At 45.8% G+C, this 24,984-nt stretch overlaps 1 protein-coding gene across 2 annotated transcripts in view; it reads right to left on the bottom strand.

Moving 5' to 3' along the window:
* The window catches only part of lrp4 (low density lipoprotein receptor-related protein 4), a 100,265-nt gene extending 76,652 nt beyond the window's left edge, over nt 1-23,613 (bottom strand). For both annotated transcript variants that reach the window (XM_079165842.1, XM_079165843.1), the window contains exon 1: nt 23,432-23,613. In XM_079165842.1, the coding sequence (XP_079021968.1) occupies nt 23,432-23,492 (61 nt within the window). In that variant the 5' untranslated portion in view covers nt 23,493-23,613. The remainder of the gene's footprint in view (nt 1-23,431) is intronic.
* Nucleotides 23,614-24,984: the final 1,371 nt, after the last annotated feature.

Raw genomic sequence — 24,984 nt, 5'->3', positions numbered from 1 at the left:
TCTGTTCTTCACTCTCTCTCTTTTACTGACTCACCCCCCACCATCACCACCGCCTTCCTCTTCTCACTTTATAAGAGGAACAGGGGGGGGACTCTCTTATTCCACGGAAAAGAAAGGAGGAAGAAAAACAGTGAGGGCAGGCAGGGAGAAGGTCTCTGTGATTGATTAGAGGCAGAGAGGAAAAATGAAACACAGAAGCAGCTAGAGATGACTCCATTCACACTTGTTAAAGAGCATTTTCCAAAGGCTTCCTCCCCACACACGCATGCAGAAACAGACTGACTCCTCTGCTATTGAAGGCACTCCATCAGGGTGAAAGCAGTTTTCCTCTATAAAGACTCCAAGCCCCAAACTTCTCTCTGAGCCCGGCAGAAAAGCAGAGGCTCTCCACTTGCAGGCAAACTCTAAATATAGATTTGGACTTTGATATCGAGTTCAGTAAACAAATACTTCTACTACAGCACACCTGCAAATGCCACATGCGCCAGGATTTCCTGATAAAGCAGTCGGCCCAGCAGACCTGACATGTGCCATCAAGAGGAACCCAGAGTTCCTTGAGGCATCGGTATGCTTCTAATGAAGTGCTTGTCGGATTGAAACATTTTCAAATTTTTTTGTGATCTGGGAATCCGGGAGATGTGTCAAACTATGTCAGCAACTTTCTAAAACCGTCGCTCCAACAAGCATTCATACTTTATGGAGCGAGTAGCCAGATGTGTAGAAGTGAGAAAGTATGCTAAATTTTAACTTCTCTCTATAGCTTTTTTCATTTCTCACACAACTACATCTGTTACTTTTCGTGTGTAGGACCGGCTGTAACGCCATGAATAAACGTGTCTAATGCAGCCTCCTGCACATTGGTCTCACCCATTAAGCCATCTCCAGTCTCAGAGCTTCTTGGCTGTTCCTTAAAGCATTTCTATGCAGCCCGGTCTTCTTAGAATGACGTCATATTACAAAACTGAAACACATTTAGACGGAACATAGTCTCCCGGATTCCATTTGCTTGTTTTCCACACAGGACTTTCACCCAGGAGAGTGGCGTTCATATTCAGTGTGAAACCAAAAGTAACACACTTTTTCTAAACCAAAACATAAATTGAGAATGCAGTTTTGCAACCAGCAGCGGTTAAACCCTTAACCTTGATTTACACATATATAGCAGTGTTGATAAGACAAGTATTTGTGGTTGAGAGATGTGGAGATTCAACGTCTCTGTGGTTTGCAGAAACGTCTTGTACTTTTTCTCATTTAAAATTGATGTTGTGCTGCCTAGAACCATATTTCAATCCCCTTTTTTGTATTTCTTGATTGACATTTCCTCGTTTTCAGGATTCATAACTATAAACAAAAATAACTTTCTTGCCGTTACGTTCTGTATAAATGTGCCGTATAAATAAATGTATTCATTGTTATTTGATTACATCTGGCCATACATTTGATACAAGTTCTAACTATCTGACGTCTGTTGGGGCTGTTGCTAAACCCCAAATGTCCTACTGTGTAAGGTCATAAGGCTGCAAGACTGTAAAACCCCGTAACAGTGGTGACCTCCCCGTCTACCCCGGGACAGGCTCCATGTCTGCTTTTGAAGATGAAGGAATGAGAACAGGTGGGCCGGTGGCTCCAGACGCATGGACGTGCATGTAATCGTCATGACAGGGGGATTTGGACCCGGGGCAAACAGCCTCTCACCCTGGGTCATACGATATTTCCTGACATCATGCTGGACAACTGTCTCTCCCTTTGTACAACATGGGCACGAGGCCTCACTGCAAACCTATAGCTGGTTTGACTTGTTAGCCTCTGAGGGGTGCTGAGCCACAAAGTTGAGGACAAAGTGGGAAATAAACTGCTTCTTACTTCATTTTTTACTTTGTCATCTCGCACCGGGGGTAAATATCGTGCTCCTTAACTAACTATCAGCTTCTCTCGATCCAGCTGAGGGCTCAGGTATCTTTAAGCACAGTTAACTGAGCTGCCAGTGATATTGTGTAATCCGGTTTGCTGCTAAAGCCCAGCTTCAGCTAATCTACCCATAATGGCCTTGATAACCTGTTTCCTTCCTCTCTTTGCAGCAAACCGGCCTCTCCACTCTTTCGGTTGGTTTGTCCTGCTTTCTCCTGCTCTCGGCATCCATTGGACCTTTAACCTCAGTCTATTCGTTATTCTATTCAAGTCTTCAAGCTTCTCTTCTCCGGCCCTTGCTCACATATTCCTTCCTTGCTCCTCAGTTTGTCGTCAAGAAACCAGTTTTACAGCTTTGCTCTGGTTTTTTTTCATCGTACATGTGGTGGCCCCCAGCTCTCGGACATCTCATCCAGACGCCGGGGAGAAGAGACTACCTCGGTTTTATTTGCCTCTTAAGTTACAAGACAGACGATTGTTGAAGCAGAGCTCTGCTCCAGCCAAGCCCAGCAATAAATCTGGGCTGATTTAGGCTGCAAAAACTGGACAGGGCCGAGGCTGCAGCGATACACTGAGATTTGATGGGCTTGACGGTCTGGTTTAGCGTTTTGCGGGAAGTGGTGTCAGATAAATAAAGAAACAAGTGAGTCAGAGTCAGAAGGGCATCGCTGTTGCATTCCATGCAACCTGTACTATAGTGTGGTTGTATGTTTTTTTATTTCAATATATGAATCCTTGATATGATGAATCTGCGAATTCTGGAATTTTTATGAATAACTTATAGATAAACTATCTATGTGGGAATGTCGAGTCATGAGTCTAATCCTGTGAATTAAATACCATCTGAACAAACGTAAAATGTGAGGCAATGTATGGATGGCAATATTAGTTTTTGACATTAACTTGATGCCTCAATGACACAATCTAATATTACCATCCTCTTCTTTGGTATAAATGGTGTAGAGGAAAATACATTGACAGATTTCTGTTGTTTCACAGGATATGTCATATTATGTGTTTGACCAACCTGCTCCAATTGTCTGCATGTGTAAGCTCCATGTAGCAGGCAAGGAATCGGGCCATTTGCAGAGCTGGTCAACGTTCTGGGAGGAGCTTTGTGATCGATAGGCCTGCCAAGCGGCATTAGTCCTCGTGGCCCACAGGGCCCGTCTCTGGACACAAGAGCACGGGGACTTTAACTCTGATCTTATTTATGAGCACACAAAGGGCAGCACAAGGGGTCTTTTGGTGGGGCCTGTTCAAACAGAAGGCCGATGCGGATGGGTCTTTGAGGGGGCTGGGTTGCATTGACTCTGGGGAAGAGAGAGCGGCTGACAGGTCAGTCTTAAAGCCTTAAAAAATGGGGCCGGGATCAGGGGGTACCAAGGGAGGGGAGAGCAAGGGAGCCTCAGCCTTCTCTCTCTGCTCCCCAGAGACGAGCAGGGGCTTAGGGACAATGAGTCTGCGCTGTGGTGCTGAGGGAAGCCAAGAGTGAGCGCATGCTAGGGGGAAGTTAAGGCAGGGAGGCAGGCGGGTGGGGTCTATGGGGTGGCTGATCTCGAGAAAAGGGGCTCCACCTTATCCCAGCTGTCGCACGGTCCCGCACAAGTATGCGCCGTACCTCTCAAAGACTCGGGCCTCCCCCACGGGGCAGGGGAAACGGTGCTAAATCAAGGAGCGATCCAGCCCCCTCTCCAGGCTGGCGGGGCTGATTTGGGGGGATGAAGGGAAAAGGATCAAAGCCCTCAGGAGAGGAGCACAACAGTTCCATCCAGCTGGATGCTTCCCTCCTGTCACCTCAGTGAGGGGGGTGCTGACCAGGGAGCCATTTCGAGGGGGGAGGGGGGGGGGGGGAGTGGGGGTTCAGTATCATAAATCGCAAACCAGCAGGGCGCTTGGTCGTATAGCATTTGTGTGTATGTGTGCTTATGTGGGAGGGGGGTTGGCTAAAGTCAGATGTGACACTGTGTGAGCCAAGGCGGAGATCTGTCACGGCTGTCATTGTTGCTTAGCAATGAGGCGATTGGAAGGAGAGAGAGTGACGAAAGAAGTGAGCAGAAGAAAAGCTAGCACAGTGGGAAGAGAGCAGAGGACAGTAGAGGAGAGAAAACCATTGAGGACATCAGCAAAGAACAAGTGGAGAGCTGTGTGCACGTGTTCTCCCATCCATGGATGCTAACAAACACACCTTCATATATTTTCACCCAAGGGCCGCGCACATCTGCGTTTGTTTTTGTGTCAACTGACCATGACAGGTTTCCGAATTTGTCGAGCAACACAGAATGTTGCCCAGTCATCCAATTAATGTCTGCCTTAACCCGACCGCGACCCTCGACCCCAAGTCCACTGACCTGGAAGCTACGTCCATTTGGGGCAGCCATTTCCTGACTCTATAAAGGAGGCAGCGGAACTGAAGGAGACTGAGGGTGAAAATGGAGGGGCAGAATCATTAACTACCAGCACAATGACCGCAACTGTGTCCGAGTCCAGCCCAGCGTTTTGAAGAGGTCAACCTCTAAAGATCTGAGAGCCCTGCAGCAAGCAGCACTCTGAGCCTTCACAGCTGAGGGGTGGAAAAAAACAGACCTCTGACAGGACTACAGGCAGAGGCAAAGCAAGTCTATAAACAGCTGGCCGCTCTCACAAACAACAAAGGAAGAAACTGCCGGGGGCACTATTTAGTTTTCCAACAAGTAAAAACCAGAGCCAAATTGGACAAGGCGCTGCTGTGAGAAGTGTGTATGATAATTCCGGTGTGTCAGATGTCCAAATCTGAACAAATACGAAAAACATGTTGGACGCATATCAAGGTCTTGATCCTCAGCTACCATTAGCAGAGTGTTTCCCCGCCCCCCCCCCCCCCCCCCCCCCCCCCCCGCCCCCCCCCCCCCCCCCCCCCCGCCCCACACCACTCACAGCGCCTCGGCTATCAGTCTTCACGGCTCGGCATCCAGCCTCAGCGGCCATGAGGGAAGGCAATTGTGGAGACAGAGGCTCTTGTCTGGCATGGCAGTTTTTGGCACGCTGGTCCTGGCTTGGAGCAGATCTGGAACTTGACGTCAGTTTGCGCAGCGATCTCCGGTGCAGTCAAGGTTGCATCAAGGACTAGACAGCTAGACTGAGGAAGAAAGGGTCTGGCAAACCTCCAGCCTCTCCTGCAAACTGCTCCTAAAATCTGAGCAGTGTTCAATCCAAAGTCCGGCATGGCAGATAACATTCATGCTACTCTATCAATGGCGCTGTCGCAGTGTCCCTGCAATGGCTATTCACAAAGGACTGGTGTTTGGCAATAGTTCAGATAAGCCTTTGGCAAAGTCAACAGTGTGATACAGAGATGGGTGTGTGAGATGGATAAGGCAGTAATGAAGTGGCTGGATGGGAGAGAGACAGACTGAGTGAATAAGTGTTTAGTTTAATGGGTGAGGCAGTGTTCCTCTTCCCCTTCCGTCACCTTTAGTTCTACTCTTCCCTTTCGGGGGCTGATGAGCACTGGCCCCTTGCCTTACTGCGATTGGTCAGCTGGACTGCTTGCACTTCTGATGTTTCTTGTTTCTAAAATTGTTGATAGTGAAGACGACCGAGATATTTGAAGAAAGCCTCAGTAATATTTTCAGATATTTTCAAACTTTTCAGTAATACTAGGCATATTGTTAGGGCTGGGTATTGTTTGACATTTTTGATTTTACTACTGATACGATAAGTAGTTTTTACCGATACCTTACTTTAAGGAATATAAACGTACTAATGCTGGATTGATTAAAAAAATAAAAAGAGCCTCTGTACTTCACAGTTTAAATGAAAGGAATGGCTACTCAGGGGTATGTAACTAAAGCACAACATGGCCTGATATATATTAAGATATCCAGCTTGTGTCACAGGGGTGTTATCAGCGGGTTCAATCTGACACTGGATTATTAATCAAATCCTGTGCCAAAGGTATCTTATGATGGCAACGGATGTCAACAACCTTTCAGCAGAGTGAATCGGTTAAATGTTGAAGGTTCAGCTTCCTCTTGTGAAGCCCACACAGCGAGATATAGATGCACATGTAGTGCCAAAAATGGGATGAGTATATTTAGCATCTCTTTCCTTTTGATGTTCTCCCCCTCTCCTCCCTCAGCCTGCATCTCTCTCTCTCTCTCTCTCTCTCTCTCTCTCCCCCCCCTCTCCCTTTCAAGTGCCATCGCTCTACAGATAAGAAGTGCTTCTCTCTCCCAGAGGAATGGAAAAATCTGCAAGGACATTGTAAACACAGTAAACAGGGCACAACACCATTAAGTCGTCCATGACTCAGCGCTGGCACAGAGATCCTGAGCTGCTGCTTTTAACGGCAGCAGTATATTTGTCTAAAAAGAAAAGCAATTTCAATACGGCATGTGAAGCATATTGAATGATGTTGTGGTAGACTTCATGTGAAAATAAGCCCGCTCGACCTTGGCAGCAGTGAACAATTTAAACACTCGTCACTGCTCTTTGTTGTTCTTGCTGAGCCATGCCGCCTTTCTGCAGTGAAAAAAACTGAAGCATTGAGAGATGCAAATAAGTGTTGATGTATGGGTGATGTGGCTGAAAACTGCAGCTTCTCCATAACTAGGACCTTTTCTACATCTATTTAGCTTTATTCTCGGCCTTCAAGTAAAATAGAGTCCATGTGACCTTCTGACTCTATTTCACTGCTTTCTTGAGTATTTTCCAATAATGTCCACGCGTTTTAAACCAGGCGGCAACACAAGAAGACATTTTCCATTTTGAGTAAGGGATGGTGTTATGAGGGTTTTGTTCTCGTCTTGCCCTTACTCTGCCATCACCGCAATCACTACCAGTATTGTTCTCTCCGAAAAGACATGTAAAGCATTGCTGAATGAAACATGTTCAGGCCCCTTCTCTGCCCGTCCTCTAAAGTGCTTCCAGCAAATTGAGGAAACCATAAACTTAAGTAGTAGATGTGGCAGATTGAGGGGGAAAAGTGGGTACAGAAAGCCATAAATTACAACACCTTGTCAATGAATAAGCAGTTGCACATTAATGGGATTGCGGCAGTGTTTCAGAGGGTGGAAATACATTTTTCCTGTAACCCTACCCAAGAACCAAGGGGGAAACCAAAACAACTTTATCAGGGTTCCAGTGTCATCAAGAATAAAAAGACACAGATAAATGTTCTTTGAGGCAATCTCCGCCAAAGATGGCTGAAAATGTTGGGTCAGAGAGAGTCAACATCTTGATACACGTTGATACCCCTGTCCTGCGTTGTGAAAGAGAGTAGACATTACTCCACTACATCTTTACATTGCAAATAGTTGTTTGCTGCTGTAGTAATGATCTGATTTCAGTGTGTTGCACCTTTAAGTTATCATTTTATCCCAAGTAGTGTTTTGGGATAACAGACTTAATGCGATGCTGCACGTTTTAAGTGGATCTTAATAGGATTGTTCAAAAGTGCATCATGTGTTTGTCTTAGAGCTGTGTCAGCAGCGGTTGTGTCTGGGAGTGACTGGGTTATCCGGTCTGTCGCTGCAGTGAATGGTGGCTCTGTTGCAGAACAGCGAGCCGCGAGCCGTCTGACTGATCAGGAACACGAGGTCGGCACTTGATGTTCTCTGGACATTGTCTCTGTGTTATCTCCAACTTTCTTCCCGGCATGTGACTCAAAACTGTCCGTGGCTCAGTATTTCTTTCAGAGCTGGCCTCTTTGAGGCATCTCCAGTGTAAAAACTAATTATGCAAATGGTAAAACAAAGTTTATATGTGCACGTCATTTGACCTGCTATTTGTAATATCTCTGTTTTTTTTTTTAGGGAGTCCGCATCCTTGTGGGCCACAGACGGTGGTCTTTAGTGGTACATTGGAAGCCATTGTACACAGCTTTAATTATCTTTGAAGAACAAAACTTATTATCGCGAACTGTCAATCTAGGAGCATTTCTGATAAACAAAAAGGTAAGATTTGGGTTGGAGTATATATTATGATATACCAAAATACCATAATAACATACTTATCAGGTGTGAGTCACCTCGAAGCCAGAGCTCCAAGATAGACTCTCCCTAATTCCAGCTGGTCTCACCTGACCACACCTTTATACTATGTGCTTTTATGTTGGACTAACAGCTGATATTAAAGAGTTGACTCCATGCCATACTGGACCAGATGAAGGTAATTTTACACTTGAGATGCTCTCCAGAGAAATTGCTCCAGAAGGGGGATAACAGGTACATTATCCTGACCATCTCTCCTTTCTTAAATACAAACAAAGGTCAGAAACAGTTCAAGGGTTATGGGAGCGTTTTGTTTGCATTCCAGGGCTGATTATATGCTGCTTAAGTGGGCAGACAGTCAGTTTGTGAGTCCTGGGGGCACGTGACCTCAGCGTCCTCCTGTGAATGTCAACGGGGCATCTGATGCGGGGGGGGAAGGGTTATCGCGGGTAAGGGGTGAGGGTGTGCGAACACACTCCTCTGCCGAGAATAGCCATCGCCCGGAACCCCTGAGGTAGAAGGAGGAGGGAGAAAGGGGCGCTGACACCCTACACTTGAGAAGGACTGAGTGGCGGGGGGGTTACAGTAAGTGCAGGGCAAGTGAGAGCCTCTGTGGTATCCAGTCTTCAACTACACACTGGGATGGGGATGAGGGTTGAGTTCTGGTAGCTGGTTCCATTTTCGATCCGGTTACGAGTTAGTTGAAAAACCTGAATTTGTTGAGCCTAAAGTTGGATAACTATTTAGGGTTTGCCCTTTGTATTTCAGCATAGAGTACAACACATTCGGTTCTCATCAATCGAGCTTTGAGTTCAAGTTCTTAAACTTTTGTTTCTTTAAAGTTGTTGAAGGCCAAACCTTAATAGAGTTCATTTGGGATTTGAAAAGATTGGGATTTGATAAGCAGGTTTGATACTGGATTAAGATGCTATCAAATGCCATTTGCAGTACTGATGAGACCAACGGGCAATCTTCGAAAACATCCCACAATTCCCATCCCTGTTCTCTGGCCGAAAAAAAAAGATTCCCGCAGACCATTTACAACTGACTTTTAATCAGCTTATCAGATAAAGAGAAGCACTAAAGAGATATCACACACACTAATCTAAATTAGTAGTAAGTGTATTACCAGATATTCAGCACCACTCGGCTCAGTGACAGAGGAGAAGCTAACAGCAGGAACAAAGCCTTCAGTGCGGCGTGATGCTTGTTGGACTCGGTCACATACAGTCTCCGAGGCCTCCCTCATAAATCAATGCTATCCGGCTGAGGAGGGAACGGAAGAGTGCCAACACTAAATCCAATTATAAAACGGGCTGGCACCACTCAGCCTGATGACGGTGTCTACCTGAACCCCCCAGGGATGACAGCAGCGCCGGGGGTGCCAGCTTCAGCTGTGGCAACCGAGAGGAAGAACATCAGCCGAAGAAGATGTGTGCACGGGATTGTTCGGGAGTGTGTATTTGCTACAATCGACAGGGCCAGTTGAGTCGTTCCTGGTTGGTGTGTTTTTGTGGCACACTGCCAGAGGCGCATATCTCAGTAAAGCACTACGGGCGCCAGGCGCCAGCTGAACCTTTTTATTTCAGCCCGCTGCTGCAACTGCTGGGCAACTTGACTGCACCCTGGCACCTGTCTCACATAAATAAATACACACCCATAACATGAAAATGCACACAACAGAGCCAAATGCATGTGGCATGAAAGAGACTCACATTAAGCTGCGGCACCTGTCAAGGATTTAACATGAATCGCTGTGTGAAAGCAGAGGAAGAGGACACCTCTGATATTCTGGAGACACAAGTAGTGACCTTTCCATCCCCACCCTGACACTTATCGCTCTACTTGGACAGCGGCGCTGATGAACAGTCATGGAACAAGAATAGGAGTAAAGCAGACATTCCCTTTCAACTCAAACATGGCAGGATGGTCCGAACCAGAATAGCATTAAAGCATGGTGGAATTAGCAAGCTAGCTAGCTAACTAGTGGACAGCTGGCTAGTTAGCTAGCCTGCTAAATCTGCCATGCTATCAATGCTACACTGGTTACAGAAAATGAGCTGAACAGTTGGGTAGTGTCCAGTGGCAGCTCTGGGTCTAGCTGCCCCTCCACTAACAACAATCAACTGACCACGGAAAACAGTTCAATGTCTCTTCTACCCCTATTCTATTTCTATGAGTACATTTCAGCAAGCAGACCAGTTCTCCCAAACAACACATTCAATGAGCTGGTTAAAAAAATAGAAAATAAAAGCCAGTCTCTTCTAAGTCCAACCATGACCCTAAATACTGGCCTAAACTTGGACATAAAATGAATGCTTCACCACTGTGGGAAGGCAAGGGGAAGCATCAAAAAAACAAAAAAACATTGAAATATGCTTTTAGAGCCTCATACGCTGCTCTCTTAAGCGAGGAAGAGCTCCCACAGTATCCCTATTAAATCAGCAATTTCAGAAGCGACCGTGTTTTATGAACGCTGCTCTAAAGTGTGTCCCTGCCTCCCTCCCTATTGGCTGCCAAGGTTAGAGCGATCAATCGAGCATCTACAGAAGCCTGCAGTAGGAGAGGTAGTCCGAGGGGGCGCCGACTGACATTGTCAGGATGTATTTGTAAGTGTGCCCTAACTGCTGTCTATGTAATACACAGACGGGTGGCTGTGTGAAGTCAGTTCCATTGGGCAGTCAGTGTAAATTGAACTGTAGAGCCCAGGCCATCTTAATAGGCACTTACATATCCAACAGTAAACTGGCTGGTAAGAGAGAGCAGAATGAAACGTACCTCATTGGGCTTTGACCTAATTTACACCTGACAATGTGATGGATCCCATATACAAATGGTATGATCTGGTGTTGCTGGGTTGTAAAGGCAGCAAGCATTCAAACACCTTTAAATAAGCAACCTGGAATTTATAAAAACTACTTAGAAATCTCACTCCCTTTCATAATATCAAGGTCATTTATGTATTCCTCTATATGGCTTCTATTTATTTGGATTACCAGAATACATTACAAATGCATCTGCAACTGGATAGTGAGCTCTTCATTTCTACTGCAGCAAACTGTTTGGCCCTTATGGAATGCCGTATGAATGACACTGAAGCCATCAAACTACCAAGGATAGTGAAACTGTAAAGATGAACAGGCCAGTTTGGACACTGACCGGCGTTTTTCAATGGTCCAGTCCAACCCCAGGATGCTGCTCCAGCCTACGGGGCTGGGTCCAGGCCTGGCTCTGATTTAGCCGTGCCCCAGATTTCCTCTCCCTCCCAGGCGAACACCTGGACCGGATCTGTAAGCAGCACCAGTCTTCCAGGTCTGAACAAAAACATCGCTGCCTGCTCTATCCCCAGTCCCCTCATAACTTAGGAGAAACGAACACACTCGGCATCTGCCACCAATGTGAAGCTATGCGAGAGCCTTTGGGCTGCCTGATGCGCAACATTTCGGTCAAACCTTTATGACTAAACTAGGTCTTCTCTCCTTTAATCACAGATACAAATGCAGACATACTGTATGGATTAGCTTTAGGAAACCCACAGAGCCCCCCTGCCTGTTACTGATTTGCTCACAATCCAGAGGGCCCATCGTTAGCTCTCCCCATAGGAGCTGGTGGTGTCCCTGCCATCTGTGATAGAAAGCGGACACTCGAGTCCAAGGCCTCTCATTAAACAGCATTTATACACAAAGAAAATAACAAAAGAAGTGGAACAAGCCTTTGAGAGAACCCATTTTGGGCCATGACTGTGATTTAGAGCAAGCTCTCTAAAATAAATGTGGGCTAAGTGAAAATGAGGACGATGTGAGACGATGGACTTTGCCCAACATAGATGAATCTGTCTCTTGATGGCCGATACAATAACGTAAGTAGGCGCTTCTCAGAATAGAAGCCCCATAGATCAACCACCTAGCAACAAAAGTGGAAAATCATGCCGACCCAATTAGTGTCGACTCTCAGCAGAGCATTGTTGCGGCCCGCTTAGGTTCACTTCAGTCCAGGCAGATGGTTCCCCTGGTTCTGGTTGAGTCTTGTTGTTGTTATTATCTTTCTCTAGTTTTGCCTCAAGGCATAAAGACCAACCCTGGCCCCTGGGAATGGCTACCACAATCCTCAGGCAAAGTCACTGCAGCAATCATTTTTCCTTTCTCTTTTCTTTCATCGAGCAAATCTTTTTTTAAAGGATTTTTTTCTTTTAAACGCCCACTTATATCCTGACATATAAGTATTGGACTTTTTGAAACGCATTCAAAAGTAGAAAGCACCAGAACATTATTATTTCTTCTCAAAAATGTTACATTGTTTGCTCATGATTTGATTCTGGGTTTCTATTTTCCGACAACGTAGCACATTTATGCAGTATTGTTAAGCAGCTGGAATCCCTGTATACTTGACATTTACTAAAGCACTGAACAAAGAGTTATGGGACAAAAAGATAACCACAATGGCAGAAATCCAGGATTGGGATTGAGACAAAATCTGATAAATCAATTCTGGAAAAGGTTCTTTCCAACACACATCGGCCAAATCAGTTTACTACTTTTTGAAGTTGCAGCTATAAAGTAAGTACAGCCGGTACAGCAGAAGATTAAAATAAATCTTGCAACCACTGCTTACGTTTACATTGACGTTTGAAATTGCCCCTTGTTGTAATCACAGTCCTGCATTCAAGATCCTTTGTGTAGATGAGAGGGAAGTCCAAAGTGAATCAAACATCTGTGTACAACCTCGCAGATAAACAACATCTGACAACACCGCTTTTGTTTGTTCCGCAGAGATCCAGCGCTGCAAGACTGACGTGGTTGTTTGGTGAGCGAGGACAGACGTACATTTCACAGCAAACACAAGCACGGTGACACAAAGATGCGTAAAACATCCCGGCCGGTCCTTTCTAGGGCAACAAAAGACGATTACTTTGCTATTGAACAATCTACCGATTCTCTTTTTTAATTAATCAATTACTCATTTAGCATATACAATGTAACAAATGATGCCAAATTGAGCTTAAACTGTGCACACAATGCACTGCTATGTTCACAGCTTAGCATTACTGCTGACTTCATTGTTGTTTTTCTAATGCAATACAAGCTGGATCTAGGCCTGCGATGCCGTAGGCACAGATTGCTAGCTGCTTTTTAATTTGCCCAGAACTTTTCATTATGACACACGCCGATGTAGCCAGTTGGCATCAAATAAAACTAACTCAACTCAATTTCCCATCCAAGCGATGTCTTAAAACGTTGTTTTTATTGGCCTATTCTGCCAAAAAAGTATGCAGTTTAAATTGTGAAATGGAGTGAAATAGCTAGTGACTTGATTGCTGCAGCACTAGTCTATTCCTTGAACAGTTTTAATTCTATTTAATGCACAGGAATCATTTGCCAAGCCTGTCTGCTCTGCCTATTATAAACTCTGGCCATAAAACAATCGTGGCCCCTTTCATGGCACCAACTCTCGATCACCGCACCGTAAACAGTGGACTCAGCCAGCCATGGGCCCTTATCAGGCGCTGCTGAGCTCAGTTCTATTCTGAAGGTGCCGTTATGAAACACTGAGTGGGAGTTGTAGTATTATACATAGCTGCCTGTGTAGGCCAACTCTTTAATCAGTCACTGTAATTGCCGGGATGGACTTTGAACCACAGACATATTTGTCTCCGCTTTTCATCTGTGGCTAAACAACTGCTAGGGGAGGGAGACGGCAAGCGCTCGGGGCCCCGGCCGCGGAGCCCCGGCCCCCGCGAGCAGCCAAGCATGGCGGAGCAGCGAAGGGGTCACAAACAGAAGAAAGGGTTTTTTTGGCTGAGGGTGGGACGGAAAGGAGAAGAGACGAGGAATGGAGGGGGTGGAGTGGCTCAGAAAGAGGGAAGAAGGGAGTGTAGAGGCGGCGGACGGAGGGGACATGATGGTACACAACTCCCCAGTGGCAGATTGAGTGCTTTTAAGAGCCCAAACAGGGCTCTCCTCTGAATACTAAGGGCCTTTCATAGAGGCAACACTGCTACAGAGACGCAACTCCAAAGCCTCTCCTTTGAGGCCCCTGCGATATATATGGGGCTTTCAACTGCTTGTGCAAGAGTAGGTCTAATTGGAAGTCGAGGCGATACAAGGAGGGGGTTAGGGAGGCGGGAGCAGGGGAGCAGGGGAGCTAAGGAGAAGAAGAGAGGCAAGGAGGGGTGCTTGATTTAAGAGGCCATTGTTTTAACAAGTACATTCTGCCTCCCCCTCCTTTCTCCTCATGCCCTCCCCTTCAGATGCCCACACTCCACAGAGTCAAAAGGCGGCGTTTAGCCCCTGTGAACGAAGAGGGGCTGGGCTTGTTTTGACACTTTGTCCTCCTTGGCTTCTGTGAAAGGGCCCCGCTTCTATGGGCCACTCGAGTTCATTAGGGAGTGCAGCGCTTTGAGTCGCGTCCCCATTCCGGGCTCCAGGCCTCAAAAGGGGGCCTCCGAAGCCCTTCACTGTTTGTATAATAAAGACCCTCACCACCTTCACAACTACCACCTCCATCGCCTTCATCACAGGCCTGGCTGAGTTAAGGCCTGTCGGGTATGGGCGCATTGAAAGAAAATGGCGAAGAAGAAAGAGCGCGAGGGAAGAATGTAGAGACGAAGCAGAAGCATGAAGACGTGTGGCGGAGAAGGAGCAGATGTGGGACAAACATTTTCCCCTCCATGAAGTAGGAACAGGTACAGTGCTTCACCTGCATCAGCGGCTACTCTCTCTGGACGAGCATTGTGCGTTTGTGTTGAGAGTCAGGTTTCAGCTCTCACACTTTCAGGTGACATCCCAGTTCGTCAGTATCGGAAGGGGGGGGGGGGGGGTGAGAGATGTCAAAGGCACTCTGAGATCATACGAGCCCCGAGGAAGTCTTCCTCTGTGTGTACATGAGCTTCACTGGGAGATAATTACAGAGAGAGTGAAAGTAGGGTGATGGAATACCTCAGTCAAGGGTTGGGCGATTGGACAAATATATTGGCTGAGTACAAAGCCAGTTGGGGGGGTTTTCGGGGCCAATTTTGGAGCAATGCTTTTCTTTTTTTTTTTGCTAATTTAATGGTCTGCTTATGAAGAATGAGAAAAACAGTGCCAGCATACTTTCACATGTAATTGTGAATTAAAGGTTTATTTAGCACAAACCAGAGTTGATGATTGTTGGAAGAGTTTTATTTTATTTCTGTTGGGTTTTAAGATCCTCGGTGGAATCAATGAATATTTGAAGCAGTTAATAAATCAGAAATACCAAATATCTGGTATTTGCTTTTTTTCTATTGCCATTTTATAACATTTGATAGAATAAACAAACAACCAATCCCCAAATATTCGACAGACACTGTAGCCTCTGGAAGTTGGTGTCACATTAAGGTTTTTACGAGCGTGTCTGAGATTTCTTTGGACGTGTTTTTGATTCCATAGGTGGTGCTGCAGCGTGCCTCCTACTGGTTTCAACAGCTAGAGGGACATCAGATACCGAGCAGGTGCTTCCTTGCACTTGTGGAGTCTCAGGGAGGGAGAGGCCACACTGATACACCATGTGCTCATACTGTACGCAGTGTGATCGGAAAGTCACCAAAGTCCGTTCAGCTGCTTTTCCACGGCTGCATGCACAACAGCTAAACATGAAATCTAGAAAGGAAGTAACTACACTTACTTTTTCACACTTCATAGATATATTTCGGGCCTTTAAGCTCTCTCTCTCTCTCTCTCTCTCTCTCTCATTGGGTTACCAAGAGTGTAAATGCACTGACAGGATTTGTTGACGTGTTACAGGATTTAAAGTCCCAGTGAAACGGAGGTTATAGCTTATTTAGAGTTTGTACTGTGACGTATTTCACATTGAAACTGAATATTTGAGCGGAGTACAATTACAGGTTTTTATTGGTCCGCTAAAAGTGAGCTAGCTTAAGAGTTTAGCAGTATCGGAGTGTGAGAGGAAGCTGGAGAAACCCCACGCGGACACGGGGAGAACATGCAAACTCCACATCAGAAGGATCAGCCAGCGTGGTATCGATTTATAACATAATACACTGATTTTTGACATATATTTGGAGGACACAGGATTAAAACTCACACTGACGAGTGCGAGTTTGGGGAGAAAGTGTGCCGAGTTAAGTCTTTGTGGGGGGTCGCAGTCGAATCATATCACACTAATCTTATCTCAAGCTGAAGTTGGAGGCTGTGGGTGGTTGTGTGTGTTCCTGGACATATGGCTGAATAGGCTGTTTGTGCATACAGGCATGTTGAGAGAGGTGAGGAACCTTCATTCAGGAACCTTTTGGAGGTGAGCTTTGAGACAGCTGCAGGCCCCCGCCCCCCCATCTGCAGGACCACCACTGGTGAACAGACGGTTAAAGATGGCGACCGTAAGCCACCCGGGAGGAGTTTAAGGCGCGGAGCACGACAGATCAGATCAGGGAAATAAGGAAGACAATGTGAGAATAGAGGCAGCTGTGTTTGAAAAAAACAACTTAAAAGAAAGACATGAAAAAACATATTGCTAAAAAGGACAGAAACTGGAAAAGCGGCTCAGAAAGGTTCGACTCAAAGCGGTTACAATGGATTCCAATAGTGACAAAGAGCAATGGCAAAAATGTTGCAGAAAATGTAACACAAGAGCTCCATCAAAGGAGTGATTTTCTGTTGATGTGACAATTCTTTGGAACTTATGGAGTTATTCATTATGCTCCAGGAGTGGTCTGACAGGTTTGTACGAGTGTTTGATGCCCCATGATTATAACTGAAGAATTACATGAATTAAAGCTGAAAGAAGGAGCACGCTGCAAATGTTTTGAAGTCTACAGGCAGATAGTGTTTCAGACTCAAAACATAGATTGTCATTGAGAAAGACGAGCCAAATACTAATGGAAAGGAAGCAAGTGTGTGTGTGTGTGTGTGTGTGTGTGTGTGTGTGTGTGTGTGTGTGTGTGTGTGTGTGTGTGTGTGTGTGTGGAATATTGTGCAAAGAAACAGAGACGGAGTCACAGCTCTGACATTAATTAACACAAAGTATCGTCGCCAACCCGTCTATGAGACCGCGAAGCAGGCAGGCTGTTTGTGAGCTGTAGTGGAAAGCATGCGTACGCACGCACGCGCGCACGCACACGCACACGCACACGCACATCCATGACCTCTGCACAATGAATGAGGCCACGTCCAGTTAGTAAAGAAGCCTGTCTGTCTGTCGTTATTTAAATCATAGAAGCAGCTGGGTGCTGTAGTTTTTTCACAAACAATCCTCACCACTGAGCACTCGCTGGGGACTATTTTCAGCAGCGGGTGAACATACACCCGGTGCTCTAGTGAGTGTTTAGTGCCGACGGTGTGTTTGGGACCGAGAGCCTGTGTTAATTGTGATTAAGGAACATGTCAGCTCCCGTGAATTTCGCTACAAAAAGGAGTTCCATCAGTTGTTATGAAATGATCCCCCAACAGAGGGATATTGATGATTAATTGCTGTCTATTCAGAAATAAAGCTGGCCATTCATTACCAAGAACGATGGGACAGCCCTTGCCCAAAAACATGACAAGGGGACAACTGTCCTGCACTGAAAAATTGTTCCGATGTTTCTACCGCCCAGGGACGAAAGTCTTCCCCAAATCCATATGTTTGTGTGTGGCCCTCTGTGCAGTTCAAGACATTAGACACGCTGAAAATATGGCCGCACAAAACTCCCAGTCTCCCCTCAGTAGACTGAACCCATACAGACACTGGCATCAGATTAATGTCTTCTTTTTGTCGGCAAAGAGGATGCCATGATATCTTGGTTACGAGACAATACACAAGAATAAGTGGCTTATTACCCACCCGACCCGTCTCCTAACACGGAGTCCGTCTCGTTAACCTTGCTTTGTGGGTGTGACTTTGTTTTGCCATTACATCACAACCACTGTGTTTATGATTAAATTGTTTACTTGAGCACAAAACAAAAATATTGCAAGGTCAGTTTTTTTCCAACAGGGTGCAGCTCTAATCAGCTTCCCCTCAGATGCTTTACCCCCCTACGTCACAGCGGGAGAGAGAGGCGTGAACCGACACCTCTGAAGAATTAAGTTACTAATGATCTGTACAAGTGCGTGTCCTTCAAAATGTCTTTGTGTCCCCCCCTCCCCTCCCCCGGTTGTGCTCAGACAGCGAGTCTCCAGCCCTGCTTATCTTTCTGTCCTCCACAGCAGACCCCCGCTGAGACAGAGAACCAGAGTTTATTACAGTCTCTCCAATAATCTGCAACCCCCGAGGAACTCACATGCGTACTACATGGCCTAAAAAGCAAAGAACGTCCCTTTTGGTAGTGAACCTCTGCGTTGACGCGGCCTGAATTTCATGTGACAACGTTTTTAGACGGTAACAGCATCACAGAACACTTGTACAAAAGTGTACCCCGGGGGCATTTTGCTTGTGTTACCGGAGGCTTCAGAAAGAAAGCGTCTTTGGGAGTTTTCAACAAAATCGGTGTGGCTGTTGTGACCAGCTCCGAACCATAATGGACTGAATTTATGTAGCACACTGTCTCTCCTTCACCCGTTCACACTCACACACCGATGGCCAATTGCTCCGCCATTGGGAGCAATTTGGGGGTTTAGTGTCTTGCTCAAGGTCACTTTACCATGTGTCCAGGAGGAGGTGGGGATCAGACCACCAAGCCGATGATTAATTGTGACCCACAGCTGCTGGCAGACCTCATGCAAGTGATCATCAGAAAAAACTGTGAATGGGTTAGTTTGGAAGGCTCATTTTCCTCTGTTGTCCCTGTGCCAGATGTTAAAACGGATCTTAGTTCTTTCGGCTTTCTTTTGGTCAAAGACCAAGGAATTAAACTGCACTCAAAAGTTCCCTCAAACATCAGGTCACTTAAAAATTAAACAAACCCACATGGGTGGCAATCTCTCATCATCCTTGCAGAGTGTGGAAGTGGCTGCAAAAGCAGTATTAAAACCTCGACACATGATTTACCCCCTGTGGATCATTTCTGTTTTCACACCGCCACCCGTTGAGGGCTGTCAGTGGTCGAGTTTGTTTGTTTGTTTGTTTGCTTGCTTGCCCGTGCGCTCTTGAAGAGGACATCTGCGACATATATTAGCGCTGCGAACATAATTGAAATGGGCCCCGGGGCCGTGGCGTCATGTTCTGAAATCAGAAACGACCCCGAAGACGAGAGCCCGCCCGGGGGTCTCACGCAGAGGGGGGGGGGGGGACCAGGTGATTTATAAGAAGGTGGAAGAACATGAGGAGCGGAGTGTGTGTGTGTGTGCGTGGGGGGGGGGGGGGGGGCCTGACATTTACCCACATGGGAATGTTGGAGAGGGGTTGGGGGGGGGCTTCAAATCAAGTAATAATAGGTTACCGCCACGGCTACCTTGGAGGTGCAATTCCATCCCCTCAGCAGAGACACACAAAGCACAGTGGGGGTATCAGGTGGCCCGGTCTGGTGAAAGCAGAGGCCTGGCTGACACCAACCGATCCAGCCAGACCAGAGGAGGGCACACACAGGACACACAAATCCCCATACGCTCACCCAACGCAGCGGCTCCGCTCTCACATCCATTAATGAAACTCTCACCCTCGTCCTCCCCCCTGAAGACCCCCGAATAGCTTCAGCCCGGACAAGAACGTCACCAGAGTGGAAGGTGAGCGTACGTGCCAAAACAATCAAACCCTGCCAGGAGTACAGACAAAGGAGTCCCGTTTCACAGACCTCGAGTTACGGCCACATCCTCGAAAACAACCCCTCTCTGTCGGGGGAAAAGTATCGTCGCCCGCAGAGTGGAATCCGTACCAAAAACAACCCGTGGCGAGCAATAAATCTGTCTGTAGGCCGAGTTATTCTGTAATATCAACATTGCAACACCATTAATACCAACACAATTACTCTGAGGGCACTTCATCAACTGCGGTGTTGGAGCTATTTTGCAAGACAAAGTCATATTTTTACATTCTAATGCTTGCTGGGTACGCAAAAACAACGCCTGCAGGTTGTATGAAAAGGCCACTGGTGAAAGTGTGTGAGAGTGTGTGTGTGTTGGTCCAGGATGAGGGGGGGTGGTGTCAGGGGACTAATCAATATGATGAAGGGATAGAGGAGGCCGGGAAGGGCACAAGGGCTGGCAGCAACTCGCCCCGCAGAGCAGGGCAGCAGAGCGAACACAAAACCAAACTCCCTCCAATCAACTGACTCTCTGCTCGCCTCCAACCTCTACTGTACACCGGTCTTGCTTCTGTTCCCTTTTCAATTACCATTAGTGCTGAAATGATTGGTCCATTAGATGATCAAGAGAGAGTTTATCTCCAGATGATTTTGCAGAGGTGGCTAGGCAAAGATCTCCATTAATTTCTACGGTACTTAATTATGTACGTGTGAGGATACAGAGTGTTGGTGCCGGAACAGATGCCACATGAGCAATACCTTTTGCACACCTTACCTAAATTTAGACAAACATCTCCGACCAAATCCTTTGTTTCATTAAAACAAAGAAGTTGCATTTAATATTCTCTACTCGTCTCTTCAGATTCATTTTGTTATTACTTGGCGGCGGCCAAGACAACAGCCATGCTCATTAAAATGCGGCATTTGCGCTGCTTCCCCCCCCGAAGGTTAATGTTTTAAATCACAAGTGTGCCAACTATTGTGCGGTAGCAAAAGGCGCTCTTCATTTGTGGTGCGGCGACCCGCCTCTGCAACACCACGCCGCTGGAAACTCGCTCGGGCCTTTTATCAAGTAAAAAAGCCAAACACTCCCCACTTTCAGCATCTCAAAGAAGAGTTGGCGCTTCTTTTGTTTGGTTTAGAGCATTTTAAATTAAATACCTTTGGGTTTTTGGGACTTCAAACAAACCTATTTGAAAATGTAGCCTTCAGTTCTGGGAAACTGCAATGGGAATGTTTTAATGATGTAAATAATTGCAGCCCACCTCTTTTCCTTGTATTTTCCCATGGTCATACTCTTTCTTTTCTTCTTCAGCAGAAGCTGAAAATGACCAAACCCACTCAAGAGAGGAGTTTTTTGGGCAGTTGCCCAGCTGTCACATTTTTACAGCGGCATTGTCTCACTTCAGTCCCGCTCAGGACCATCATTGTTCATACCGACCCTAACCTCCATTGAAGGACTCCACAGGAAGTAAAAATGTGATCTAATGTGCAGTGATGCCATCAGTGGAACAACACCAGAGGTTCAGACTCAATGTGTGCGTCCGATCAACAGCTGATCAGTGAATGAGGAGCGTCCAGTGGGGATAGCAGGAGTGGGTGAGGCGTCGTCCCGTCCCAGACGACTTCATTAAACCGTAGAACACACTCCCCAACATGCCATTAAACCAACTCGGCCTATTACTGCAAGGCCACTAGACTTAGCTGAGAAGGCATCTTGACCTCTCACACACACACACACACACACGTTGGAGATGCTCACACACACACACACGCACACGCAGAGTGATAAATCGTAGCCCTGGGTTATCTACTGTCAGCTGGGCCCGGGGGCTGGTATTTATAATGCCATTCACAGTACACAGCTTAGAAAATGATAGCCTTTACAACCTAAATCATCTTTCCAGGAACCCCATAATAAATATCATACAATACGAGAGTCAAGAAAATGAACAGCTGACATGTCAGGGTTAGAGCGGTATATCACTTTGCTAACATTTGTGGCCGATGTGACGAAACTTTTTAAATCTTGACCCACTGGAATTTTTGCTTTGAACATTTGATTTAGTCGATTGATTGTATCCATGTTGGGATGTCATGCATCCTGGAGTTTCCCAACCACTGGATAGCTGTGGCATGAGATCCCGTCTCTAAGAGCCACTAGCCCTAAAATAATGTCATTAGTGCGAGTCTGGCTGTCACCGTCACATGAGGGTTTAAATGCTATTTCAGTGGATTTTCCACCCAGACAATTATGAAACTCTGAGGGGGAAGAAGTTATATTTGGAATTACTAGCATGGTAATGGTCACGTTTCCAGATCTTGAATTGATAATTGGAATTGAACACCATTCATCGGGCACTGGCCTTACAAAACCAGTTATCAGTGGAGCTATACGTCGTGTGCCTCAATGGTGAATGCCAACAGCGGCAGCTCACTCTCATTGCACAACAGACGGCGATGTGTTTAAGACGCAGGCCCGGCAGACTTAATTGCTTTGTGACAGAACAAGTCCATTATCAAACGAGCCCCCTCCCCCAGATAAAGAGGGGAGGATGTGGATCATTCGGGGGGGGGGGGGGGGGGGCTTTTGTTTCCGATTGGATATTGAATCTTATCTGGCTGACATTTTGGAGACTGTCTCCCGGTGACATTTAGGAGTCGTCACAATTACAGCAACCTCCTTTTTGAGGTCCAACCAGCCAATTACAGATGTAATTTCTGCTATCCTGTCGTGTAAATCTTTTTTGTGTCGTGTCAAGAGGGCACGGCACCCGTGTGTGTGCGACTGTGTGTGTGTGTGTGTGCTCAGCCTGCTGTGTGTGTTTAGAAATAGCTTACGTAGGGTCTATGCATTCCAGCGGCTGTTCTAACATGTTGTAAATACAAGGTGTTAGAGAAAACATAGGGGGGGGGGGGGAAATCACTCAGACCTATTATAAGTGCTGCCGGGGGCGGGTGGGACAGGATGCAGGTTATCACAGATAAACAGCCCAGTTCACCTGCAATCACAGCAATGCGCTTGGATTTCTTCTTCTTTAAACCGAATAGAGAAATTAAGGGTGCATCCACCGACACACAAAATTACCCATTAGTGTTGAGCTAATGGGTAATTTGCACAACAGAGAGAAGTGAAAAGTGCATTTTCAAGTAACTGCACCAAACTTTCTAACCGCTTATAAGCCATGTAAGGGCACATAATCCATCACACGTCGCCTTTCCCACATTGCATGCCATCAGCCAGAGCTGAGGGCAACCTGTCTGATGGTTGAGAGATAGGACACCATGTGTATGCATACTCCCAACATATTGTAGTATATACAACCTACCCTACATGTAACAGCAAAAAAAAACAAAAAAACAACATATATATATATATATATATATATATATATAGAGTTTAACTCGTTACTAAATATAATACCCAGACTTCCAACAGCACGCACACAAGTGCAAAAAAAGAAGCTTCAAGACTACAAAGCAACAAAGTATCAAAAGTGGAATTACACAAATGTAAAGCAACATTTTCTTATGTTAAATCTATTTATTTATTTTTAAACGACGAAATGCTTTAGATGTGAGGGAGAGCTCGCGCCATCGCTTCAACAAGCATGTTGTCAAACACGGTTTAAATAACGGACGAACGCTCAGACACATTTTCCACGACAGCTTCTATTCTCACCGTACGCTGTGCTCTCTAATAAAGGGGGAAACTTGGCTGCTGATGGTTTCTACGTCTGAATGCGCGAGTCAAAACAGTTCACAGAGCTGATACGGACGGAATAAAAACAAAACAAAAAAAATACTATTGACAAACACAGGCGGTACAAATATACCTCCGTTCACCTCTTCCAAAACACGCTCACGTGCGCTTTCAACTCCACTTTGCAGCGTTTTTAAACGGACATGTTCTTACCTGGACTCTGGCTGAGCAGCAAAGTTATCAGGGAGCCCCACAGCACCGCGGCCAGCTGCATCTTGCACCCCGCTTTTCTCTCGCTTCCCCGGGCTTCCCTTTCCCCTCTTCCTCTCGTTCTTCTTGTGGTTCTTCTTCTTCTTCTCCTCGCAGTTAAAAATCAACGGGCTTTCTGCTGCAAGTAGACGCTCCGGCTTTTAACGCGAACCTCATACCATGACTGACTTCTCAGCCCCTTTTCTCTCCCCGACCTCCTCCGCCTCCTCCTCTTGTGTGCGATAGCGCGACAGAACCGGGATTAAAAAGTTAACTCTGTGAGAGGAACAGCCCGGCGACGGTCTCCAACATGTTGTGCTCCAGTTCCTGACGATGTAGCTACCAAAAGGAGCTGTGGGCCGTACCAAACGCAAGATGAGGGGGAGCTAACTGTGTTTACCGCGGTATATGTAAACTAACTTGAGCGTAAATTAGCAACAATGACACATAGTTTGACGTTAGCTGTTGTAAAATACAAATACAACATTATATCTCCCCAATTTGTTGTTGTTTGATGTTGTATTTTATCCTCATTCCTCTCCGTACTCCCCCATTCAGCAAGAAATTGGCTCGTCCAAAATCTCTGCTCTCGTTGTGTCATTTCTTGAATTACAATGTTAAAAGAGGCTGGTGGTCAGCAAATCAAAGGATACATCCAGACAGCATGTGGAGGCATGAGTAAATTGTTTGTGCTTCTCCCCACAGCGAGGAAAAATGTATTTTCCCCCTCTCATTCTGCTTTTCTTTCTTACACAATGTGGGTTAAAGAAGAAGAAGAAGAGGAGGGGGGGAAACTTCTCTGTTGTCACTTTGGTCAATGGAGGCAAATGACAGAGCAGTGGTTTTTACAGTGGGGTGTAATGGCCATGAGATGAGGTCATTACAGAGCCATTATTCAGTACCACAGATTTACAAAAAGTTGCTGGAGGGGGTATTATGGTTTATATTAAAATGTAATTAAGTCCAAAAAGGTTTCTGTGGACGCATGGTTTTTTTTACCCAAGGATTACAAGATGCTCCAACAGGAGTTATATAGTTATACCAGAAGTTTATACATGCAGTTTAGACCAAAAAGTCACTGTAAAGTCATTATTCACTATGACATACACACACTGCCAAATCCCATAGGAATATGATAGCGATTCCATTAGATGTAAAACAACTATTATATACAATTAAGTCATTTTACTTTCACTAATTATGACTGGAAACACACTGCAAGCCCCCATAGGAACATTACGTTGCCACCAGAAGCTTGAAAAATGAGAATTATATCATATAAAATCACCGAATCTCACTGTTAGTGAGCACAGACACATCACCGGTTCCTATAAGAATAGTTATAGCAATACAACATGCATTGTAAATATATAGAGAATAGCCAATAATAAAGCCATAAATTATAGACTATGAACTTTAACGAAATACTCTACAGCAGCATACTATACAGTATAGTTCATGCACTAAGACATTTTCAAGTCTAATTCAAGCCAGTTGTGACACATAACTGATTTGTG

The sequence above is a fragment of the Pholis gunnellus genome (genome assembly GCF_910591455.1).
Source record: "Pholis gunnellus genome assembly, chromosome: 1".
Classification (NCBI taxonomy): Eukaryota; Metazoa; Chordata; class Actinopteri; order Perciformes; family Pholidae; genus Pholis; species Pholis gunnellus.
This window is presented reverse-complemented; position numbering and strand designations above follow the sequence as displayed.